The sequence below is a fragment of the Epargyreus clarus genome, unplaced genomic scaffold (genome assembly GCF_041222505.1).
Source record: "Epargyreus clarus isolate Ecla_fem2 unplaced genomic scaffold, WU_Ecla_fem_2.2 ptg000007l, whole genome shotgun sequence".
In the NCBI taxonomy this organism is placed as follows: Eukaryota; Metazoa; Arthropoda; class Insecta; order Lepidoptera; family Hesperiidae; genus Epargyreus; species Epargyreus clarus.
The window spans coordinates 9637661-9660070 of NW_027332215.1; the positions used below are offsets into that span (position 1 = coordinate 9637661).

The window sequence follows — 22410 nt, forward strand, 5'->3', positions numbered from 1 at the left end:
TAACCAAAAGTTAAAAAACTTTTTAGTTAAAATGTAATACATATATGTATATGTTGGCTTTAGAAATGTTATGACCATGGAGAAACAAATTTAGGAGTTTTCGTGGTCCATCCGCGACAAGAAAAGCGCCGTTGTGATAATCTAGAATCAGTGTCAGGTATTATAAACGTCATGGGGGATAGTAATTCAAAAGTACCACCGTAATTAAACATACAAAAAAAAACAGAATTAAGCTTGTCCGTGCCGTGGATTATTCAATTTCCCAACTACATATTGTATGCCTTAAGTTATTCTGAATTAACTATACAGATAATCATGAGTTGAGATATCAGTTTTAGATTATAATATTAGAGTATGTTTACTAGTCTTCGCGTTTAAGACTTTACATCACACGGGGGATTGGATCAAAAGGTTTACCGGCCGCATTTAACGACCAAAATACAAGTTTTACATTTATTAAGTAGATGTGTGCTGACCAAAAATCAAACCCTATCTTGTCGTAAAATCTACCTACATTGTTCTTCTACCCATAACCTAGTCTGGCTCTCGTCTAGACTGAAATCCAATGTTCTGCAAACAAAATTACTGAGAGTTTACTCAAAAATTATTACGGCAACAACGCTGTACTTTGCCTCTGAAATTAATCGAAAAAGTATATTATTATAAATACCACGATTAACTATTCATTCGTAAGTTTCCGCAGAGTGGTTAGGTTAGTGATATTATAAATATAAAACTCGACCCGCCCTGAACCTAAAATTTAATCGTGAGCTCTGAAAAATGGCATCGAAAAATAAATTCCACGTTCTAGTAGATTTTAATTCTCAGGATAAAAAACGAAACACCTCACATTTCAGCGGAAAATATTCCAGCTATTTTTTAGTCTTTACATCCCGTGGGGAGTATAAAAAGGTTAGTCGTTGCGCTTTTGTGCCGTTGCGCGGCGCTTAATTGTGTATGCCAAAGTAGCCGCTATTACTGGCTCGTAAATGCCAACATAGCACGCACTAAATTGACACATTAGGCTGCGGCTAACCGTACGCATATTTACTGCCCCGCTATTTGGGTCAGGTTCATAACGATGCGTACTAACTGGACTAAGACAAATCGTTTTATTAATTGCACCACACACCAGCTTGGACACAGCAAACGATAACATTGTCTAGAAATAGGCTGGAGTGAGAAAAATGAAGGCCGTGGTCCGTCTTGTTTGTCAAGCGTCAATCGATCGATTTTCCAATTTTGTTCATCTATCACAACTACTAAAAATTCAATAAGTACCTTTCATAAAAATAGCCCCATTAAATAATATAACGTTCTCGATTTAAACATTAATTTTCGCATTGACTTTCGCCGAGTCTGCAGCGAAATTGCTCGCTGGAATCGAATTGATTACAATCAAAAACGAACGTTTAACTTTAACGCATGATCACTTGAGTTGTCGCGGCTGGAACTGTCCGACACCATTGGTAACACTATTCAAAACTTCCAGTTCTACGAAATCCGATTTGTGAAGGAAATTTGAATGTTCATTCTCAGACAGTTTTTCAACTTGTTAAATGATCAGTGATGAGAAATGAGCTTCGTTGTTGAAAATCAGGCTCGTGGTGGAGGGGTCCGAGGTTCGAATCCCAGGCATGCACTTCTGATATGCACTAGGCCAGCGCGGTTAACCCGGCGTAGTGGAGGCCCGTACACAGAAATGAGACAATAATGGGTTGACGACGACGACGATGTGTAAATATGTGTAAATATTTCAAAACTAGAGTTTCGCAGTGTCAAGAGAGTTTCTTGTTCGTTAAGTGGATGCAGGCATTTAATATAACGACTTCTTATTCGAGACATTTAATACTATAAGCAGTAAAAATATAGTTCTATTTTTAACTGAGGGTAAACTTGCTCTTAAAGTCTTTTCAAATCTTTTTTATTCAATAAATGAAAGTAAAAATCTGTAACCTGTGACCCCAAAGTCGTTCAGAAATTTTACAGAAGTATGTAATGTTTAACGGAATATGATTTTTCTGCTTGCTATACCGTTAGCATCACACTATCATTAGAACTATATATATGTACATATATATAGATGTGTTCTCGGCTTGAGATCGAATTCGGATCCTTCAACATGTGAGTCCGACATAGAGACCGCTTCACTACGTGCCTTAAGTCTACTAAAAAACTTTGTTACCCTAGGAAACTAACTTAGGACTCTTTATATTCGCTATCTGACTCGGGTTATGCCTAAGGTTATCAAAATACCAAGGATGCGTTGCTATCCAAAGGACGACAATCATGTTTACATAACAATTTTATCCAATTTTATCAATCATACTAAATCTCCATATCTTTGTGACATGAACGCAGTAGAACAGCAAACAGGCCCTTAATAAAACTTGCAAACTTACAAACAATATAGCGGGCAACAGCATCCAGCATATCCTCCAGAACTTCGTAGGCCTAAAGCCCAGCAGGAAGTGTATGTCTGTGCAGAATCTCTCCACTCCGTACACCCACATCACCACCGCGACTTTGAACCCGCCCAAATATAGCGCAGTTACGTTCAGGCCGTTCATTAAGCCAACCATTCTGTCGGTCTTCAACTGCAACAGAAAATATATCTATAACACAAATTTCTTCCTTATATCTTTATTAGAGGTTTGTCAATAATTCAGTGAAAACTGATTATTGAAGGGTATGTATCTACGAGTGGTGCTCGATCAAAAGGCGCATAAACGTTGACAAACGTTAAATCGAGTGACAAGCACACAATCCATTCGAAACACGCTGTATTACCAGTTAACCTTTACCATTTTAAACGATTAACTTTTCACGCTCTGCTGTCTTCTGCATTTTCAATTTGTGGTTTCATTGGTTGTATGCAAATTGTAAGTATTTGATCAGAAAAATTAATGAGGCATATCAATTGGAAATTAATATTTTGGTTTATATACAGTAAACGGCTAATGAGCTTTTCGATCATTTTGAATTATGAATTTAACACTTTATGCTGAAATTAAATGTAAATGAGTAGATCAAACATTTTTGTAGCAAAAATAATTGTTGATTATGCCTACCTATTTTTAAGCACTAAACTCAAGGTGATCATCCTCAACGCTACGTAGAGGTCTCCTAGATCTTCAAACGAATGCGACCAGTATCCCCAGAGCAGAGCAAAGTCATTCCGGTCGATCTCTGCTCCGGTGAGAATTTATTCTCATCACACCTTCGGTTGTTTACGACGTTTCTCAGATTCGCTAGTAGGGCGGTTTGAGCTCCTACTCTTGCCGTACAATCCCGGAAGCCGCCTTTTGGTCGCATATTACGACATCTAGTTTAATTATACTTTCTAACTTCTTGTTCAATAAGTTATGCCTAAGACTTAAAAATAACAACAGTTATGCCTGTTATACTTACGTATTTTATTTTAATATATAAGCAAAGGTGATACTGTATGTACACCCAAACTGTGTTTAACCAATTGACAATAGAATTCCTTATACCTTATTCCCGGAATAAAAATATGTTTTGCTCAACCGATATCGCAACTCGGTATCGATGTGGATTTTCTAGTCCATTTAGTAAGTTTGTTCCGTCATAGATGGAATTTCATTTGTATCCGCTTACAGGAAACTGTCTAACTCTGTCGGTGTTGAATGTAAGTTTTGTATCGACAAGTGTTCAGACGTTTGCAATTTACAGTTAAAGTTTAATTTTATGTTTGTTATTTTTAAAGCATTTTATTTATTCAACACATTAAATACGCTACCTTTATCTTCAATACCTAACTTAATGATACACTTACGTTTTATTATCCGACTTCAAAGGAGGGGTTCTCAATTCGTTGAAAGCTTTTTTACATTTAGAATTCATGTAAATTATGGATGTTTATAAGATTTGTAGATTTGTAAATCAACACGCATAGGCACAAATTTCATAAGATCATTTTTCCTGTCGGTTTTATCAACACCCCCACGCGGGTCTCATCGGAACACGTACCACTTGTATCCGTTATTTTATACGCATTCGCTTGTATAGTATCTTCCTAACTAATATTAAAAATAGAAATTTTACTTTGTTTGTTCGTTTGTTTCTTTGTTTGTTTGGTACGTTTTTACGCCTTAACTACAAAACCGATTATCACGAAATTTCGTACGTACATTGTCAGGGGTTCAGAAAAGGACACAAGGTAATTATTATCTTCAAAAACGGAGCCGCGGTTAAAGCTTGTTTATAAATCAGCTCTCAGTGTGTTAGATCGACTCGCGACTCTTCAGTGACCTACTAAAAACATACTTTAAGTAATCTTAGTATTGTCAGATTACGTAATACGTTAAAAGAACTAGACATAATTATAAAAAGAAAAAATGGATATTAAAGATGTATAATAAAGGAAGAATCGTATGATTCTTCTTTTAAATTAAAATGGATTCAAACCATATTGGTTAATGCGGGTTGGTAGAACCCATAGATAACGTCGTTAGAATTCGAATTCGTTAGTTGAAGGGAGATAATTATATAACTACGAGTACTTTGAGAATCAGAAGTTCTATATGCCAAGTCGGAGTGTCATTTAGGGTTGCCAGATCTGTTTACCCACGATATGATTTCTTGAATTATTCTTATTGTAATACTTGTAACCCTATCTTTAATGTTCCTAGACAAATTGTAAGGTTGTAGTAGCAAACGTCACTTAATAACCTGGGCACTGCTCCCTATGAACATCTATAACAAACTCCATATAAAACAAAGGTTACACATGAATCCGTTGCCACTTCTGCGGATTAAGGTCGCATCTTATGTAGCCGGCATCCACAACAAAGAATATTACCACGAAGGGTGGTAAAATATTTTTTATACCACCTTTTAAAAGCTAAGTTATTTTTTAATACATTATCGAATGAAATAATTAAGTCTTTTTTTTAAATAAAAATGAAATAGGTATTACAAATAATAGCTATTTCAATAATTCTTTAAATCCAATTTTTATCGCGTTTTATTTACTGCTCTTATTATTCAAAACCGAAATATCATGCATATTAAATTCCAGCTTTGGTTTTAGTAACCCTACTGAAGTCTGACTAGACTTACTTAATTGTGTTTATTTCAATGCGCTCTGCACGGCTTAACTAAACGTCTGCTTTAACCAGCATTACTAGTCCAATATTTGAACTGTACTTCCTCTTTGACTTCAGTTATTTGATGACAGCTCATTTATGTAGAACAAGAATCTTTAATGTATTTACTTCATTATAAATAATAGATATGCCTTATATGGATAACTCCAGGACAAAATGACAATTTCATATTTAATTAACATCACTTTCATTAATAACACCTTCCCGTTATTATTTAGGACATAAAGTAAACTTAACAACACACAACATAATAAATAACCCAATATCAACCTAGTGTAATCGTACACTATGATGGAATTCTAAAATTCAACCCACCAACCCAACCCAACTCAACCCAACCACCCAATTTTTTCCTTCACAACTGGTCGAAAGAAAAACCAATACACGAAAAATTGCATACTTAATTATAATTACAATAGATAAAAATATGCATTAAATCGCATATTTCGATTCAGCTTCACAGTTTCAGCAAAACTAACCGCAATGTGAATACCTAAATAATTAAACCATTTTATAGATAACTAACGACAACTAACGTTCCAACTGCATTTGTGGTCAATAAACCGACCACGAAACCACGTTTCACATAAAGCGATCAAGCCGTCCGATTCAAGAGTATAATTTGTGCTCTAGCGATGTGCTGATTTGAAACGATACTTTGGTTCAGGTTCGGATCTAATACGAACCGTTAAGGACAGACGTCGAGTGGCGCTGATCAAATGGATTATGAACTGAAACAGTACTAATTTTTACGTTATAATATCGGGAAATTTGTATTAAAACCTAGGTAAAAAAATACATTTCACTTTGTCAACTTGCTTCAATTAGCAGGCGCAGTAAATTTTTGTAAGCTGATACGAAGTTGAAACCGATCGTTAAAAACACTTGTAGTAAGAAAATTGTTCTGAACCACAACAGATGGCCATGTTTGTTATTGAAAACTATTCGTCATTTTACATTAAATTTTTTAGCAATCTCCGGACTTTCGGATCAACGAAATTGGATACGATCCACAGACCAGGTCGCAACATCAAGTTCCAGGAAAACGGATCAAATACATACGTCGCACATCCCTCAGCTGAATCATTGTTCGTGTCTGTGGTCACAGCGAAATTTCGTACACCATTTCTGCGTACATTCAATTAATAATTATGATAATAATTCACAACGCGTTTGCCTTTCATTCTGAATATTTCGAATCAAATAAGTTTATATATTTAGATAGAAGAGGCAATAAATCATAAGTTTAAAATACAAAATAATTAGTAAATATGCAATATTATTAGATATATTATTATTATTGAATTAGAGCGTGTAAGTGCGTAGATTTGACAGGGAGATTTTAATTAATTTGAGATTTGAATATTGAAATTCAATAAATTAATATCTTTGTGATATTTCAATCATTATTAAGTATCACAATAAAAATTTACAGATTCTTGAAAATACCACATTCTTGAAATTAGTTTTCCCCTTGAAAATGCTTGTAAAATCTCTTGCACGAGATCGCTAGTAAGTATAAAATTCATCTAAAAAGAATCACGCTATGTACGACACAACAAGAAAATATCCAAACGTTGCATATTTAAATACATCGTTAAAAGAGCACTCGTAAACATACTCAAATTATAATTGAAACACGGTTCTGCTATTAGGCAACATGTTACGTGTATTTTTACGACATAAATACATGTTGTTAGACATAAATACACATAAATATGCGAGAAGGTATTTCGTATTCAAGATAACCTTGTCGAAACGTTCTTACATGTAGAATTTTCGATCTTAGCACACGAGATGGAGCGATGAATTTTTCGTGTAACGCCTGAATTGTTTATGTGAGTTGACTTGTTTAAAGCGAAAGAGTGAGGGTGTAATCCGTGTGTGGTCGTTTCTCAGATCTAGTGTAGTCCTTATTGCGATTTATCGATTATATCGTGATCCAATCGATAACAGTCAACCGTTAATACTTAGTCATTTTATTGATTAAAAAATTAAACACAAAGCCGCTGCTTGATAAAATTGTATTATAAATGCCTCCAGCATCAACAATGAGGAATCAGTTCACTCATAGAATAAATAATTGCATTGAAAAAACATAATAATAAAAGAATCCTTAAAATCGACATAAAAACTATTTTCATTAAAACAGATTTTTAATTAAAAAGTAAATCCGAGGATCATTCCTATTCAGTTACTCAATAATCTCAAAATCATCGCATATCTTAAGGTAGGTGGTCTGTCCGCAACCTAATAGTTTTGTCGGATTCTTCCGAGCGGTCCCGCTTTTATTTTGTATGAGTTAACTTGAGGTAGAACTTCCACTTGCGATTTGCTAAGCTTGCTACTTCGGCGAAGTTGCTCTTTGAAAAATATGAAATGCTACTACACAAGGTAATAAGTCTTATGCAACTCTAGGAGAATTTTAATCATGATAATTTACGAGTAACATATTTTGTTACATTTTGTATTGCTCTATTTGGATTTACCTTTAATAACTGCGAGTTTATTTGAGATTATTAATATTTTCTCATTCAATAAATAATCTAATACTACAGAGAATAAAATTGGCCAAGTGTAAATTGAACTTGCGTAAGGAGAGTTCTGTAGCATCCAATTTTCATTTTTTTTTAAGTGTTATCGGAAAATTGGTTAAATGTGATTCGAATTCTCTACACTCTATATTTTATGTTTTCTCAGTATACTCCATTTAAAATAATAACATATTTACATTTCTGTTCAAGTTTAACCAATTATAGATTTTCAATTACACATAATTATATTACAGTTTAAAAGACTTATCAACCAAGGAGGACTCCTATAAACCGAATGCATACAATGCTTAAGCAAGTATATCAAAAAAATATTCTGTATTTATGAATAATATTATCATACCTAAATATTGTGTATCTGTGAAGAATTCATTGATGTCTGTTGATATTACAGATCTTTACTGTGGTAGATTAACTAGGTATTTAAGGCCACGCAAATAAACCGAAGGCAAAAGCAACGTAAGCTATATTTTACAGATATTTTATTCATCTCATAAAAGTACAGAACTGAAATCCGAAAACCTGTAAAGTGACGGAAATTCAGTCTAATATCAGAATCAATTCAAGCGTATTCATCGACGCTGGAGCACTAATTGATCGCCGTTTGAGGTGAGTACGCTCGACATAGAAATGACTCGAATATTCTTGAATTAATTTGTACTTCTACTGGACTGATAGTTAATTACCTTGCTCGTTTTAAAGATCGTATCGGGGGTTGCGACACTTAGAAATTCAATTATTTTAATAAAATTTAATAAGCTGTGCGATAATTTCTATGTCAAATATATGAACGAAAACCTGTAGGAAAAGGGAGACAACCATACACTTAGCATTTTTGCGCTACTGAACATAAATTTATAGGGAATCTACATCAGATTTAGACCTACTTTCCTTCTATCTATCTAAGTACTAAACAGTTCAACACTTCTCAATTCAAAGATACACAAGTACAAATGTAAAACCTAGTAAAATAATTATAGTTGAAAAACTAAAAACCACGCTAAAATCGTACAAGGAAAATCGTTTATCCTGACAATCCTGATGAGACAAAATTAGAATTGGACAAAATTATTAAGATCATGATTCATATTTTGTCATCGAATCTTGATAAGTATTTAAAATTTTAAATGAATCGGACCTTTCAAAGTGGGTAAAAATCGAGTTCAAAGATTCCGTTACATATTTACGTACAGGTCAAGCTAATAAAAGCGTGGTAATATAGATGTCAGCTTGTAGTTGACTCATTCTCTGTTTAGGGACTGAGCTACTAGACTACTAGACGAAGAAAAGCGAGGAAAATTTCTTAATGTATTTTATTGTGTGCTTACGGGACGTTCTGTCTTTATTAAAAAAATAATTACTAAACGTTAAATAATTGATAAAAGTGTGTAAAGTCTCTGGTGTGTGAAATATGGACTCGTCGACAAGATAATATATTTAATACTCATCATAGAGTATTAAATATATTATTCATTTAAATACTTATGAACGTTAGTTGTTTAATTTGAAATATTTGGTACTTATATCGAGACTATAAATATTAAATCACAATCAAAATTTGGTAACGAACGGAGGATTATATCGACTATCTATACACAAATAGCGGAAGGTTTATGGATAAAGCATACCTGAATATTTAAAGTTATAGCAAAGTTATATTTATTTTATGTATTTTCGGACAATATTTAAATACCATTTGGTGGCACCTTATATTAATATAATAAAATCAGTTTTTCAGTTACCTAACAACAGCTCTGAGTACTTTTATGTTATTATATATTAAAATGAAAACATTAACAAAACGTTCTTATGTAACAAAACTGTAAACTCACCAAAAATCATAATACCGCTCGAATAACGTGTTCCAAATTTCGCCACGCTATGTAACGACTCCGTGGCGCAATGGTAGCGCGTCTGACATCAAATCGGAAGGTTGCGTGTTCGAGTCACGTCGGAGTCATTGTATGTTCTGTTATCCTTTTTTGTAAATTATTTTGTAAGACACAATTATTTAATGCCAGCCATTTTCGGTATAGATTTTTTACTTAAAATATTTCAATTTCATTTTATACTTTTATTCTAAAATAATTATTAGGTATAATTTTAATGTAATTTCATAACATTTATATATTTTTGAAATAAGAGTCATTTTGATTTAATTTAATGAATTTGCATAATTTTGATAAATGTCATATGAAATCTGTTCAATTTTATGTTTTTAGTATATTTTAGGTATTTTTTTGTAAATGTATAGTGTATGTGCAATTTAATAATAATATAGGTACCAAATGTATATTTAATATCAACATTTTTATAACCTGATTTGTTCCGCACAAGTCTAAGCACTGAATGCCTTCAGTGCAAATGTAGAATAATATAATCAAGACGGATTAAAGTTAGTGATCTTCTAAACAGTTTCAGATCATATTGTGTATGGTGAAAGCGTTACTAACCCCCCTACTGACCCCTACTACAAAGTTGGGACGCCTCATATAACTGCTATACTTCGTCTTTCAAAACCTCATGAGATTATGAGATGAGAAAATTTGTTTTTAATGCCCTTTGACATTACTAAAAATTAAATTCAAAGCTAGAAAAATATTGCAAAGTAGCATAATTTATGTAAACAATTTCGTAGTAGAGATTATTTGAGATACGAGGTACGTATCTCAAATAATCTCTACTAAGAAATAAATAAATGCTATACGAGGTACGTGTACCAGCATTATCTAGGTTGCAATCTGCATCTGCAAGCTGCATCGGATGAGGATATGGTAATAGATCGATACTTGTGTAGTAGATATTTTAACTTAACATGCAGTGGTAGGCTATGTTTTTGTTACATATTAAGATAACCCTGCTTTATTTGGAGTAGTTAGTGAAGTCTGTATTATTATCTCATCCGCAAGGAAATTATAGAAGAGAGTCGTGTAATATTAGCAGTGATAGCCTAGTGGTTAAGAAACGTGGCCTCTTGATCGAGAGGTCCGAGGTCCAAATCCCAGGCATCTCTGATTTTTCAAAGTTATGTGCGTATTAGAAATTATCACTTGCTTAAACGGTGAAGGAAAACATCGTGAGGATATCGTGAGGTGCATACCTGAGAATTCTTAAAAAAAATGTTTTCAAAGGTATGTGAAGTCTACCAATTCGCACTTGGCCAGCGGTGGACTAAGGCCTAATCCTTCTCATTCTGAGAAGAGACCCGTGCCCAGCAGTGGGACAATAATGGGTTGATGACGATGACTTGTGCGGTCTACAAAATAGAGCCATGTCTGACGCGGTCGGGAGTTGGTTTGATGATTCGTAGTTGCCACATTATTTGCGTGTGCTCGTACTACGACGAGTATCTTAAGCCACTTGTCCTTCTTGTTATATATGAAAAGCATTCTTTAAACCTTTTAGGAGGCCTCGTGGACAACTTCAACACGTCCAATTCGAGTTGGCCACTATCACTGGTTACAAAACGGTATAGGTGCACCGTAGATATCGAAGTACACTCCAAGCGTCACACTATTGCGATTAAAGATTTGCAACCATAAGACCGATGTCCATAATCTACTGCTATATTTTTATAGAATTATGTTGATTCGTTACTCACCACGGCAATAGGAAGAGTTAGTCCAAATCCCAAAAAGCACAAAATACCAATGACGTAAACATTGTTCACTGATCGAAATTCACTGCGAAGAAGTCTTGATATTGAGAGTGTTAACATTGCCTGAAATTGATATTTTTTTAATATCCTATCACATGTACATTTTTCTATACAATTTGTACTTATAATGGAGATTGAAGATATCATTATTGGTGTAATATTTGAAATTAATTGTTATTAATACGCTTTTTTTATAGCTCACAATTAGTTTTTAATACAAAAAAGTGAACACTGTTCTTAATAATATTCAAAAACTACAATTGTATATACGTCCATTATATATTATTCGTTGTCACTAACATGCTAATACATTTTAATCTAACGAACTCCATTTCAAGGTTCACTTCATTTTAATCGATAGCTGCCCGATTTTGATTTATTCATAGTCCCATCGCATATCGCTTACTCGCTCCCGTGCTTTGACAACGCCCAACTCGAAATCCAACTTTGATGGATTGGATATTAATTACTACCTTAGATTTTTTTCGAGTGAAGATTAATCGAGCCGCCCATATGTCCACGTCGTTCTACCTCAATATTGAATTAAGCGCAAAGGTCAGACGCTAATTGCTTAGGTTTTACAAATTGAAACCTGAGATTCAATTTTCAGACAAATTGGATCGGAAGGGTCGAAGCGAAAACTCATACGATATTTGGTGTCTTCGTTCTGAACTTTATTGTCTCGTTCCCATTATTGCCGATAATTGGTTGTTATGGAAAATAATAAAAAATAACAAGCTTACTACGTAGGCGGTGGTCATCGTCGTTATATTCAGGTACATGTACAGTGCATATATCTTGTGTGCGTTTAAGAATTCTGTGCTAAGAGGCAGGATGGCGAAGAAGAGGTAATGAGGTGTGACCGCTATTTCGATCTCCATGCAGTTTGTTAACTCGAAGTACAAAATTTGGATGATGAACGATCTTGCGAACGCTACGGCTGTGAATATAACGGTGAATATTATGATTGCGTTGTCCACCATCATGTACGGTGATATGGTCCCGAAGTCGTAGACGCCAATAAAGCCGATACCAAAAGCATGCGCCACACGCTCTGCTGTTGAATGCTGCTGCAAAATGAAAACGTATCATATAAAAACGTTAGTCTTTACTCCACAGTAACCTCATGGCATCTCTGATTACGAAACCATGTGTGTATCGGAAATAAAGAATCACAGATTTTAGTATGTTTCCGAGGGAAAGTACACTATATACAGGTTTCTGACCCATAAAGCCAAAGCGTAGGTACCTATAGTTCAGGCCAGCTACAGGATAACAATAGGCTGATAATAATAACGATAGAATATGTATAAAAAACTAAACTCAAAAACATATAAATATATGTAGTACAAGTATATACTAGTATAATTTTTATCAACTAAATACCTACTTCTACAGAGTGCTACATTTTAAAAATAGATACTATAATTTCAACAATAACCCACACGTGGTAAACAATATTTTATAATTTAAAGGAAATGTACATCGACTAAATGTAGATTGTAGGTAGGTATATGTCTGTCCCTGTAGTTTCGGGACCAGAATAGGGCTACGGTATCCCCTGCCTGTCGTAAGAGGCGACTAAAAGGGGGCTTCCGGGATTGCGGGCGGCAAGAGTGGGAGCTCGAACCGCCCGGTAAATGACCCTGGGAAGGGCGGCGGTATGTGTGGTCGCATACCGTCGTACGCACCAGACGGCGTGGCGAGCGTCGAGCTCACCTGGGCAGAGCCCGACGGGGCAACGCGCTAAGAGGACTCCGGTTGCGTTCCTTTGGAGATCCCGGAGCCCTCTACGCAGCGCCGAGGACGGCCACCGGGGGGGTTTTTAGTGCGGTAAAAATTCCACACAACCCGGCGTCGCTCCCACGGCACCGGGTACCTTTTCAAGGTTTCCCAAGGTTTTCCTCGTAAACAAAAAAAAAAGGTAGGTAAATGTTAAAAAATTTCAAGCTAAAGCTTGAGAATTGAAAATACCTATTAATAACATAAAAACCCGATTGCTTAAAATATAGCCTATGTCACTCACACCCACAATTTACACAGATTTAACGACCCCTCATACTACATTAAAATCCGTCAAACAGTTTGGGCTGTAGAATGTGGTAAAAAATGAGTCATAAATACATAGATACGCTTGAAAAAGTAGTAGTTTTATCAGTTACTTGTAAATAAACTATATGATTACTAACATTATTTTCGTACTGTAGGCCTATACGAAATATAACAGATAACATTTCATACCCACTCCGTACAGTAAGTACATAACATAGAATCGAAGACCGTAACGACACAGTAGTAACACTAGAATGTTTTATGCAATTCCTGCGAGTACGTTTTATCGTGGAACGTAACGTCGATACTTTATTTAGCGTTACAGCTCGCGCGAATAAAACTGACTGGATGTTATTAAAAATGCAACACAGTGTCGGAATCACCGTTGTTTAGGGCGCTCGTACGAAGAAACGAATTAGGCCCTACTTATCTACAGACATTGAACGTGTCAGACACTGCTTACGTCAGACAAAATATTTTTTACATTTTTATAGGACCCGTGTGTGTTAGATAGTTGTATTATCATAGATATAAATAGCTTAAATCAAACCCACGCAAAATAATTTTATTTATGTTTTTAATTCTATAAATTCAAATATTAGACCAAGATTTTTATATGTTATACATTTGAATAAGTATGCCTTATTAAAAATACAGGATTTTATATTATAAGATAATACTCTATCTCCTTACATAACGTATATTTAACTTACAGAGAAACTACACTTCCGAGACTTAAATATAGAGATTATTTTACGGTTGCTTACATTTCCTACGGCATATGTTAAAGACGTAGTGGCATATTGAATAAAATAATATTACAATGCAGACTATTTTCGTATAAAATAACTTTGAATCTGGCCAACACTTCTACTATTTATTTACTCTTTGACGTTTTATTAGGTATACCTATCCATAAACCGAATTTGTTTTCGTAATTATAGTGTAGATCTACTATTTTACTTCAACCTAATTACTTACTGAATAATATTTATACGCATAAAACAGAAATAATGTATTTTTTATGACCATTCAAATGAGATCTTCAGACTTTTTAAAGCTCTTTCTATCCGCCATATTTTTTTTTTGTGAAATACCTACTTGGCAAATCCAAAAAAATGTACTTGACAAGTCCACTACAATTGCTTCGTTCTTATTTTTAGCTCGAGAACCGGAACTTGCCCGGAGGTATGGTTAGGGTGACGATACTCGTACTACTTTCTACGTTGCGATTATTTTTAGAAACAATTTTTACTCAGTGGACTAAGATACTTGCACATGATACCTAATTTTAAGAATTGAACTTAGAGAAGAATTAAACTAGTCGATACGATACGCGTTTCCCTATCGTATCGACTAAGTAGTTTCGTTTAAGTTAAATTGATAATTATGAAGTTCAAATGTCGTTCATCAAATTCATCTAGGGTGTTTGTTAAAACCAACGCAGATGTACGCTTGCGTGTTTGTATTGGAAATTCGATGAGCGGCGCCAAAGGGCAGTGGGTGGTCAGCGTGGGTCGCGGGCCCGCGCTATACATCCGGTTGGGCCGCCCTCTCCCCCGGAGCCAGAGCTAGTTCTAGCTAACACCCTACGAGTACGGTACGAGAATTAGTGATTTCCCAAATTCTGTCGCATAGTCGTAACTAAAAATTGCATCACTATACTAGTCTACACGACTTTTTGTCCATCCTAGTAGTCCCATTTTATTTAGCTCGATGCGGTCTATCCGCTCATCTTCCACTCTCTTGGAGAGGCTCTTCAGGCTGCGAGTTCATAATTTCTGCGTTGGAAAGCTCCGAAACAGGTAAACGTTGGACGGTTTCCATTGCGCATAAAACTTTTAGTCTGAGAAATCCTAGAAACTCCGTAGTTTATTTCACTGGAAGTAAAATCTAATTTCGTTTCAGATTTTACTTGTTGTGGATAATACACCATCTGTATCCAAATTACTTAATGAATTCAAGTGTTTGCGATTTCTTAATACAAAATATTTTTGTCGCAAAAACGTAATACCTATAACACAGCTAGCTTTTTTGTTAGTAAATTAAATAAAAATTGTAATTTACATAATAACACAAACCCGGCTGCTTAAAAATATGATACCTCACCTCTTACGTAAAAATCCATCAAGTCATTTGTACTGCTGGACCAATGAATGAGACTAACAATCATAGTTTTAAACATACATATGTTCGTCAAACAAAACCCTTCCGCAGTCTGGTAAAAGCACAGCATCAGTATATTCTAAGTTATACGCGCCACGTGCGTCGTGCACATCCCGCATGATGCATTATTCAGTGAACGGATACTGTGGTCAATCCCGGTGCGCTCGGCGACGCTGGGTTGCATGACGAATGAACGACGTGCATCATGAAAACAGTTTCCATGTATAGATGATTAACATGCGCATTCATAATAGTATGAAGACACTGCTTTCAGTAAATTTGTAGGCACATCTTCGTATGATAAAAAGTTATTTTGCCTTTTATGAATAATAACTACACGAATTGCTACGTGATTTTTATATTTCACAGACATATGGTCGTAAAACAAAACCCTTCCGCAGTCTGGTAAAAGCACAGCATCAGTATTCAGTATATTTTAAGTTATACACGCCACGTGCGTCGTGCACATCCCGCATGATGCATTATTCAGTAAACGGATACTGTGGTCAATCCCGGTGCGCTCGGGCGACGCTGGATTGCATGACAAACGAACGACGTGCATGCAAATATTGCACCACCATGAAAACAGTTACCATGTATAGACGATTTACATGCGCATTCATAATAGTATGAAGAGTTGAAGACACTCCTTTCAGTAAATTTGTAGACACATCTTCATATGATAAAAAGTTATTTTGTCTTTTATGAATTATACCTACACAAATTGCTACGCGTTTTTTTTATATTGCACATACATATGATCGTAAAACAAAACCCTTCCGCAGTCTGGTAAAAGCACAACATCAATATATTCTAAGTTATACACGCCACGTGCGTCGTGCACATCCCGCATGATGCATTATTCAGTAAACGGATACTGTGGTCAATCACGGTGCGCTCGGGCGACGCTGGGTTGCATAACAAATGAACGAAGTGCATGCAAATCGTGCATCATGAAAACAGTTTCCATGTATACACGATTTACATGCACATTCATAATAGTATGAAGACACTGCTTTCAGTAAATTTGTAGGCACTTCTTCGTACGATAAAATGTTATTTTATATCTTTTCTGAATTATAACTACACAAATTGCTACCTTTAATAGAAAAATTGCAAAAAGTGGGTACTGGAAATACATGTATACAAGCTACGTGCATTTCCCACAGTACGGCATACATTATTCAGTGAGCGGACACGGCGGTCAATCCTCGTGCGCTCGTGCGATGCTGGATTGCATGCCGAATGAACGGCGGGCACCCATAACTTGCTCAGAATCGTTCTAGAATGTAAATCGTGTAGCGATGTAAACTTCTATTATGAAGACGGATCGTTTCTTTGTAAACTTTATGTAGGTATCAGCGTATTTCTTCGATATTATTCATTTGATGACATCATTAATACGAAACCCCTGGGAGGTCTGGGTCCAGCTTGTGATAAGGTACATAATTCGTAAAATACTTTTTACCTGCTACTAGTTGTTCGCTTCTTCATCCATTTTCAAGCTTTTCAAAAAAAGGGGCTTATCTGAGCTTAGATTCATGTATTCTCATTAAATGTGATTGCCATGAACAATTAATGTTTTATTGTGTTTATGTAAGACCTATTACACATATTATTTTTCTGCAGTTCTCTATATGAACTTCTCTATATTCTGCCAAATCTCACTACAAACTACGCGCGTAATGTGCTTAGAAAGGGATACATTTTTTTCTTATATATAGATCAACCATAGCAAAGCATGGCTGAGTTAAGCTAATAAAACTAATAATTCAATTCCGGGCAACTCGTTCAAACGCGCTGTAACGAAGTAGAATTATCCTCTAGAGGATCGTCCATAGCTCGAATAAAGTGCACTCGAATATCAGTTTTCATATCCGCAAATACACTTTAATCCTTACTCCAGAGCTGGTTCCTGTGGGAGAGATAATCGTAACATCTAGGAAGAGCTACGGAATCGATTTTCGTCATTCCTTGCCGGGTGACGGTTCAATTTTCTTATCTTACTTTAAACTTTTCCTGCAGATATGGAGCTTTACTGATATTGCGTTTACGCTTTGAATATTTTTTAGATATTGGAACAATGGAATTTAGGATTATATTGTATCAAATACTTTAAACATGAACCTCTTTGTCACTAAAATATTTAACTTAAGTTTCTTAAAATATAACTTGAAACAAACAATTTTAATCTTATGTATAAAATTCTCGTGTCACACATGTTAGTTAGCGTACTCCTCCGAAACGGCTTTACCGATTTTCACCAAATTGTATATGCATATTCAGTAGGTCTGAGAATCGGCTACTATCTATTTTTCATACCCCTAAGTGATAAGGGTTGTTCACCCTTAACATTTTTTTATTTATATGGCAACACAACGTTTGCCGGGTCAGCTAATGTTAATATAATCTAAAATTTAGAGAATGTATGCCATTGTTTGAGAACAGACTGTAACTTTCTTATTGTAAGATAAATCTTAGATATAGGTAGGTAATTTAAATGAAAGTTTTTTATTACCAAATAAAGAACATTAAATCATGTTAATGCTCAAAAATGAACTAAGTGAAGTTTAAATATAATAAACTTCCAATTATACTTCTGTAATATCACTTGCGATATTTCATACTTAGGAACATACAAAATAAAAGCAAAATTTTGATATTCTTGTTCGATCCTCTCGTTAATGAAGAACACAAACATGTGTAACAGTTGGAATAGTCTGCTGCCAATAATTTCAAGATTCCTTGAGTAGCTTTTATTATAATATAGAAGTAGCAGACGAGCATGCAGTCCACCTGATGGTAAATGGCTACTGCCGCCCATGAACATCTGTAATCAACTCCAGATAGGATTAGATATTTCTACCTGAGGTCGACCACAGCGTCGCTACCCTTGAGGACTAAGTTGGAACGCCTAGGAAAATTATGTCAGCCTTACCACACCCTTCAAACTAGAACACAGCAGCACTTAATACTACTATTAATATACAGAAATAGGTGTCGCGGTGGTGCCGCCCGATTCGAACCACAAAAGGGTCTACCTCCTTCAGACTAGCTAACGTTATATCACTATACTCAGTTCTAAAAACCGCCAATACAAATGAATCAAAGATCTACACGAGTAGGTATTATCCAACGTCATCTGCACCCGGTTCGCACTCCAAAGATACCCAGAGCTATTTGAACCGGGTTATTAGATTTCCTTTGAGGCAGACCGACTGAAAGTTCCCGTGTATTCAGTTTCGACTATAGATTCGCATTACCGTGTTGCATCATAAAGCACTATATTTTGATACCTGTTTCTACATCACACTTGAATTGTTTCAAATATTATTGAAAGAAAATTAAATTGAAAGTCAATGCATTATTAAAACTTAACGTCATTGAATATTGATAAGTAGATACGTTAAGACAACTGCCGCAAATAAATCCTTGGCGCCATAAAATATTTGATGTTTATACAAAATATAACGTAGATAATACAAAATATAACATCCAAACCATTATTAGAAGTCATAGAGTATCACTGTTAATATACTCTGTCTTTATTCTCAAAACAAAACCAATTTCCTAAACTATCATGAACCAAGTAATACCTCAAAATATCATATAGCAAGAATACAATAACATTTTATATGAAAAAAATTTATACGCGACCCCATTAATAAATAAACAGTGACAAAACGCCAGGAACATTTTAAATTCGCTATAAATCGCAAATACAGTGGAATTGTTCAATAGTAAAAAATACCTGAATGCATGGCTATTAAAGAGAAACGTTCAAATGGAAAAAGAAAATCGAGGGAAATAAATCCAGTAGCGAGATACGCCGGGAAAATCAACGAAACACTGAATGGTGGAGGATAGTGAATGAATAAGAGTTGCAATGAAATATGCAAAAAGCGTCTGCGAATCAATCTTACAAGATTCAGAGTTCTATTTAGAATTGTGTTCTCTGATTCTCGTTTCAATCCATTGTACTGGTCTATAACCTTATACGTATTAGGTATTTTTAATATTTTCATGTTTTAGATGCTAATTAAAATTTCATATATTTACGATTTCATATTCATATAAACGTTGTGTTGCCATATAAATAAAAAAATGTTAAGGGTGAACAACCTTTATCACTTAGGGGTATGAAAAATAGATAGTAGCCGATTCTCAGACCTATTGAATATGTACATCAAATTTGATGAAAATCTATAAAGCCGTTTCGGAGGAGTACGCTAACTAACATTGTGACACGAAAATTTTATATATAAGATAAAGTTAAAAATAACTAAAACCCACGTTTTTATTGTTGATCAAACTAAAAATTTATTGCAATCTATCGTGCAGTAACTGCTCAAAGTGGGTAAAATAGAGTTCAAAGATTCCGTGACATACGTGGATACATACATGTAGTTCAAGCTAATAAAAGCATAGTAAACTTCTGATTTTGTGCGCGACGGCCCATTCCTGAGATATTCAATATCTATAGATGTAGACGGGTCTTTGTAATATAGAATGATGTAGTAGTATAACTAAGCCCAAGCAAAGCTTAAAAGAATTGAGCGAGCGGAGCGACAGACTTTTAACGACGACGACGACTAGATCGGTTGAATCGCTGGAACAGTCAGAAATCAGATGAATCAGCTTGCCAGATATTTGGCAAGCAAGCAGAAGCAAACCCACCAATGGCGACAGTGCGCCGAATATTTGGGATCTCAACATGCTACTGACATTACGATGCTAACCACAACTGGGGCGGCTACAGCATGCACGATAATTAGCATCGCAAACTTAATGAATCCGCTAATATGCTGCCGCTAATATGAGGCAGCATATTAGCGGCAAGTCATTGGTAAGCGGTGGCATAACAACGGCTAACGTTTACAAGAAAGACCATAATAATATGACCTTACGACTATGACCTATTTGATAAACTAACGTATAAGTAAACTCTTTAAATGTCTGCGAAACCACGGATTTAGCTTGTAAAATATATTTTTACTTCCCCGTTCTACCTTAAATATTAAACAATCTGCCTAATATATTCCTTCTCATTTTGTTTGTAAATCCATGGCCTGGCAAATAAATAAACAAACCATATCGAATATATCAGAAAATGCCGGCTGTACAAATTGTCAGTTGTACTACACTCGGTTTTGCTCCTTTTGGCCTGAATTTCCACTGAAAGTTCAAACAGGGAATTTTGGATAGCGAATAAATAAAACCTGAAAAGAAAAATGCAAATTGCTACGCTCTTCAAAAATATAGGTGTCGAATTTACATTTCGTTACCAAATTCTCCTCACACACGTTTGCTGCAGTTCGACTGATGTGCATTTCGTAGTGAGTGACTTATTATTTTTATTATAAAGGCTGATTAAACAGTTTCATATACCGATATTACACTCTTACTTTATATAGTCCTTAATTTTAACAAATAAATAAATTGGAAGAACTAAAAATATTCGTTAGTAGACTCAACGTTTCAATAGACTGCAATATGTTTTTTTTAATTACAGGTCTAATGATAAACTCACTATAAATTAAACTGTTACATTTAAAAAGTACTACTGTGATATAAAATTACATTCTATCCTTTCCTATCGAAAGCGAACGAGCAAAAGATACAAAAACGCGGCACTCTGCTTGGAACTTGTAGAAATCCACTTTGCACTCCATATCAAATTCACGGCTCCCGCTCCATGAAATTCAAGTTTTTAATCACAAAGAAGACGTTACGTAAGGGTGCTATGCAGCAAACTAGCGCTCTACTGGCTTTCAATGGGTTCATTATGATTTTACACTACTTGTTCTTTCATTGTCATTCTTGCAATTACACGACTGTTTTTGGTATACCAATTTTGTGTGCACTTTAAAAAACACAAAGAGATTCTTCGTGGCATATATTCACTTATTTGTGTCTCACGAGTTGTTGAATCGTTGATGTCATCTAGTTAAAGTAGTGTGGTACGCGATGGAATATTATTTTTTATGCAATAATATTTTAGTGGGTTTGTGTGCGTAATTTCATCACATAGAAAAGAAATCTAGTGTAAAGTCGATTGATGAACATAAAATTATAATATATATATTTCTACAGAAAAAATCGCTGGTTTTCCTCTCGACACACTTCAAACTAGAACACAATGGAGCTAAAATTAACACATAAAGCTCCTAAAATACCACATTTTTTAGATCTTAGTTCTTAAAACGGCAAACACTCTTAAAATCACATCAGAAGTCTTCAAAACTTTATCTGCAAACCTAATTTACACCAAATTAATTATTTACATCCAAATTGTTGTATCATTTACGTGTTTCAATGAAGCTTAGTATTTGATAGTCAAATGCCCTCTAATTTTGTTAGAAAATGAAACTGATATTCGGCATTGTGTATGCATCCGAGTATTAATTAGAATCCCGGCGTTGCTGTAATTTGCTAAACTCATCAGCACCTATCAAGCCACCGAGGCCAATATCGCGAAATTTTGGCACCTACTTACTCTATGCCGAATAGTGAAACTTTGATAGCAATTTTGAAATTATCGGCAACACTTTGAGCTGTTAAAGTTAAATAAGATACGGTTATTTTGGTAGAAATTTCTCGCCATAATATCCTGAAATTTCTCGCCATAATATTCAGTTTTGATGCAACAAAATTTATTGAAATAAATTCACAAAATAATGTAGACGAGAAAAATAAAATTGCTAGCGTGTAGTTAATATTTAATAAATAAATTTAGTTTAGTAGTCGAAATTTAAAAAACTTATAATCAGTAGAGACCAAAGAATTAACTACTAAATGGAATATGTAAACGAATTAACTAAGATAGGTTTTGAACAAATCGGGCGTGGTG

General features: G+C 34.9%; 1 protein-coding gene and 1 long non-coding RNA gene across 3 annotated transcripts in view; one reads left to right on the forward strand and one right to left on the reverse strand.

The window, feature by feature from the left end:
- The window catches only part of LOC140743358 (uncharacterized), a 177471-nt gene that overhangs the window by 128856 nt on the left and 26205 nt on the right, over positions 1-22410 (forward strand). The gene's annotated exons all lie outside the window — the stretch shown is intronic.
- The window catches only part of LOC140743355 (uncharacterized), a 51821-nt gene that overhangs the window by 14371 nt on the left and 15040 nt on the right, over positions 1-22410 (reverse strand). Inside the window, exons 8-10 of one of the 2 annotated variants that reach the window (XM_073074531.1) lie at positions 12086-12409; positions 11286-11405; positions 2403-2597 (exon numbers count right to left, since the gene is read on the reverse strand). In XM_073074531.1, the coding sequence (XP_072930632.1) occupies positions 2403-2597; positions 11286-11405; positions 12086-12409 (639 nt within the window). Of the gene's footprint in view, positions 1-2402; positions 2598-11285; positions 11406-12085; positions 12413-22410 lie in introns of both variants that reach the window. The other variant, XM_073074530.1, reaches the window with a different exon arrangement.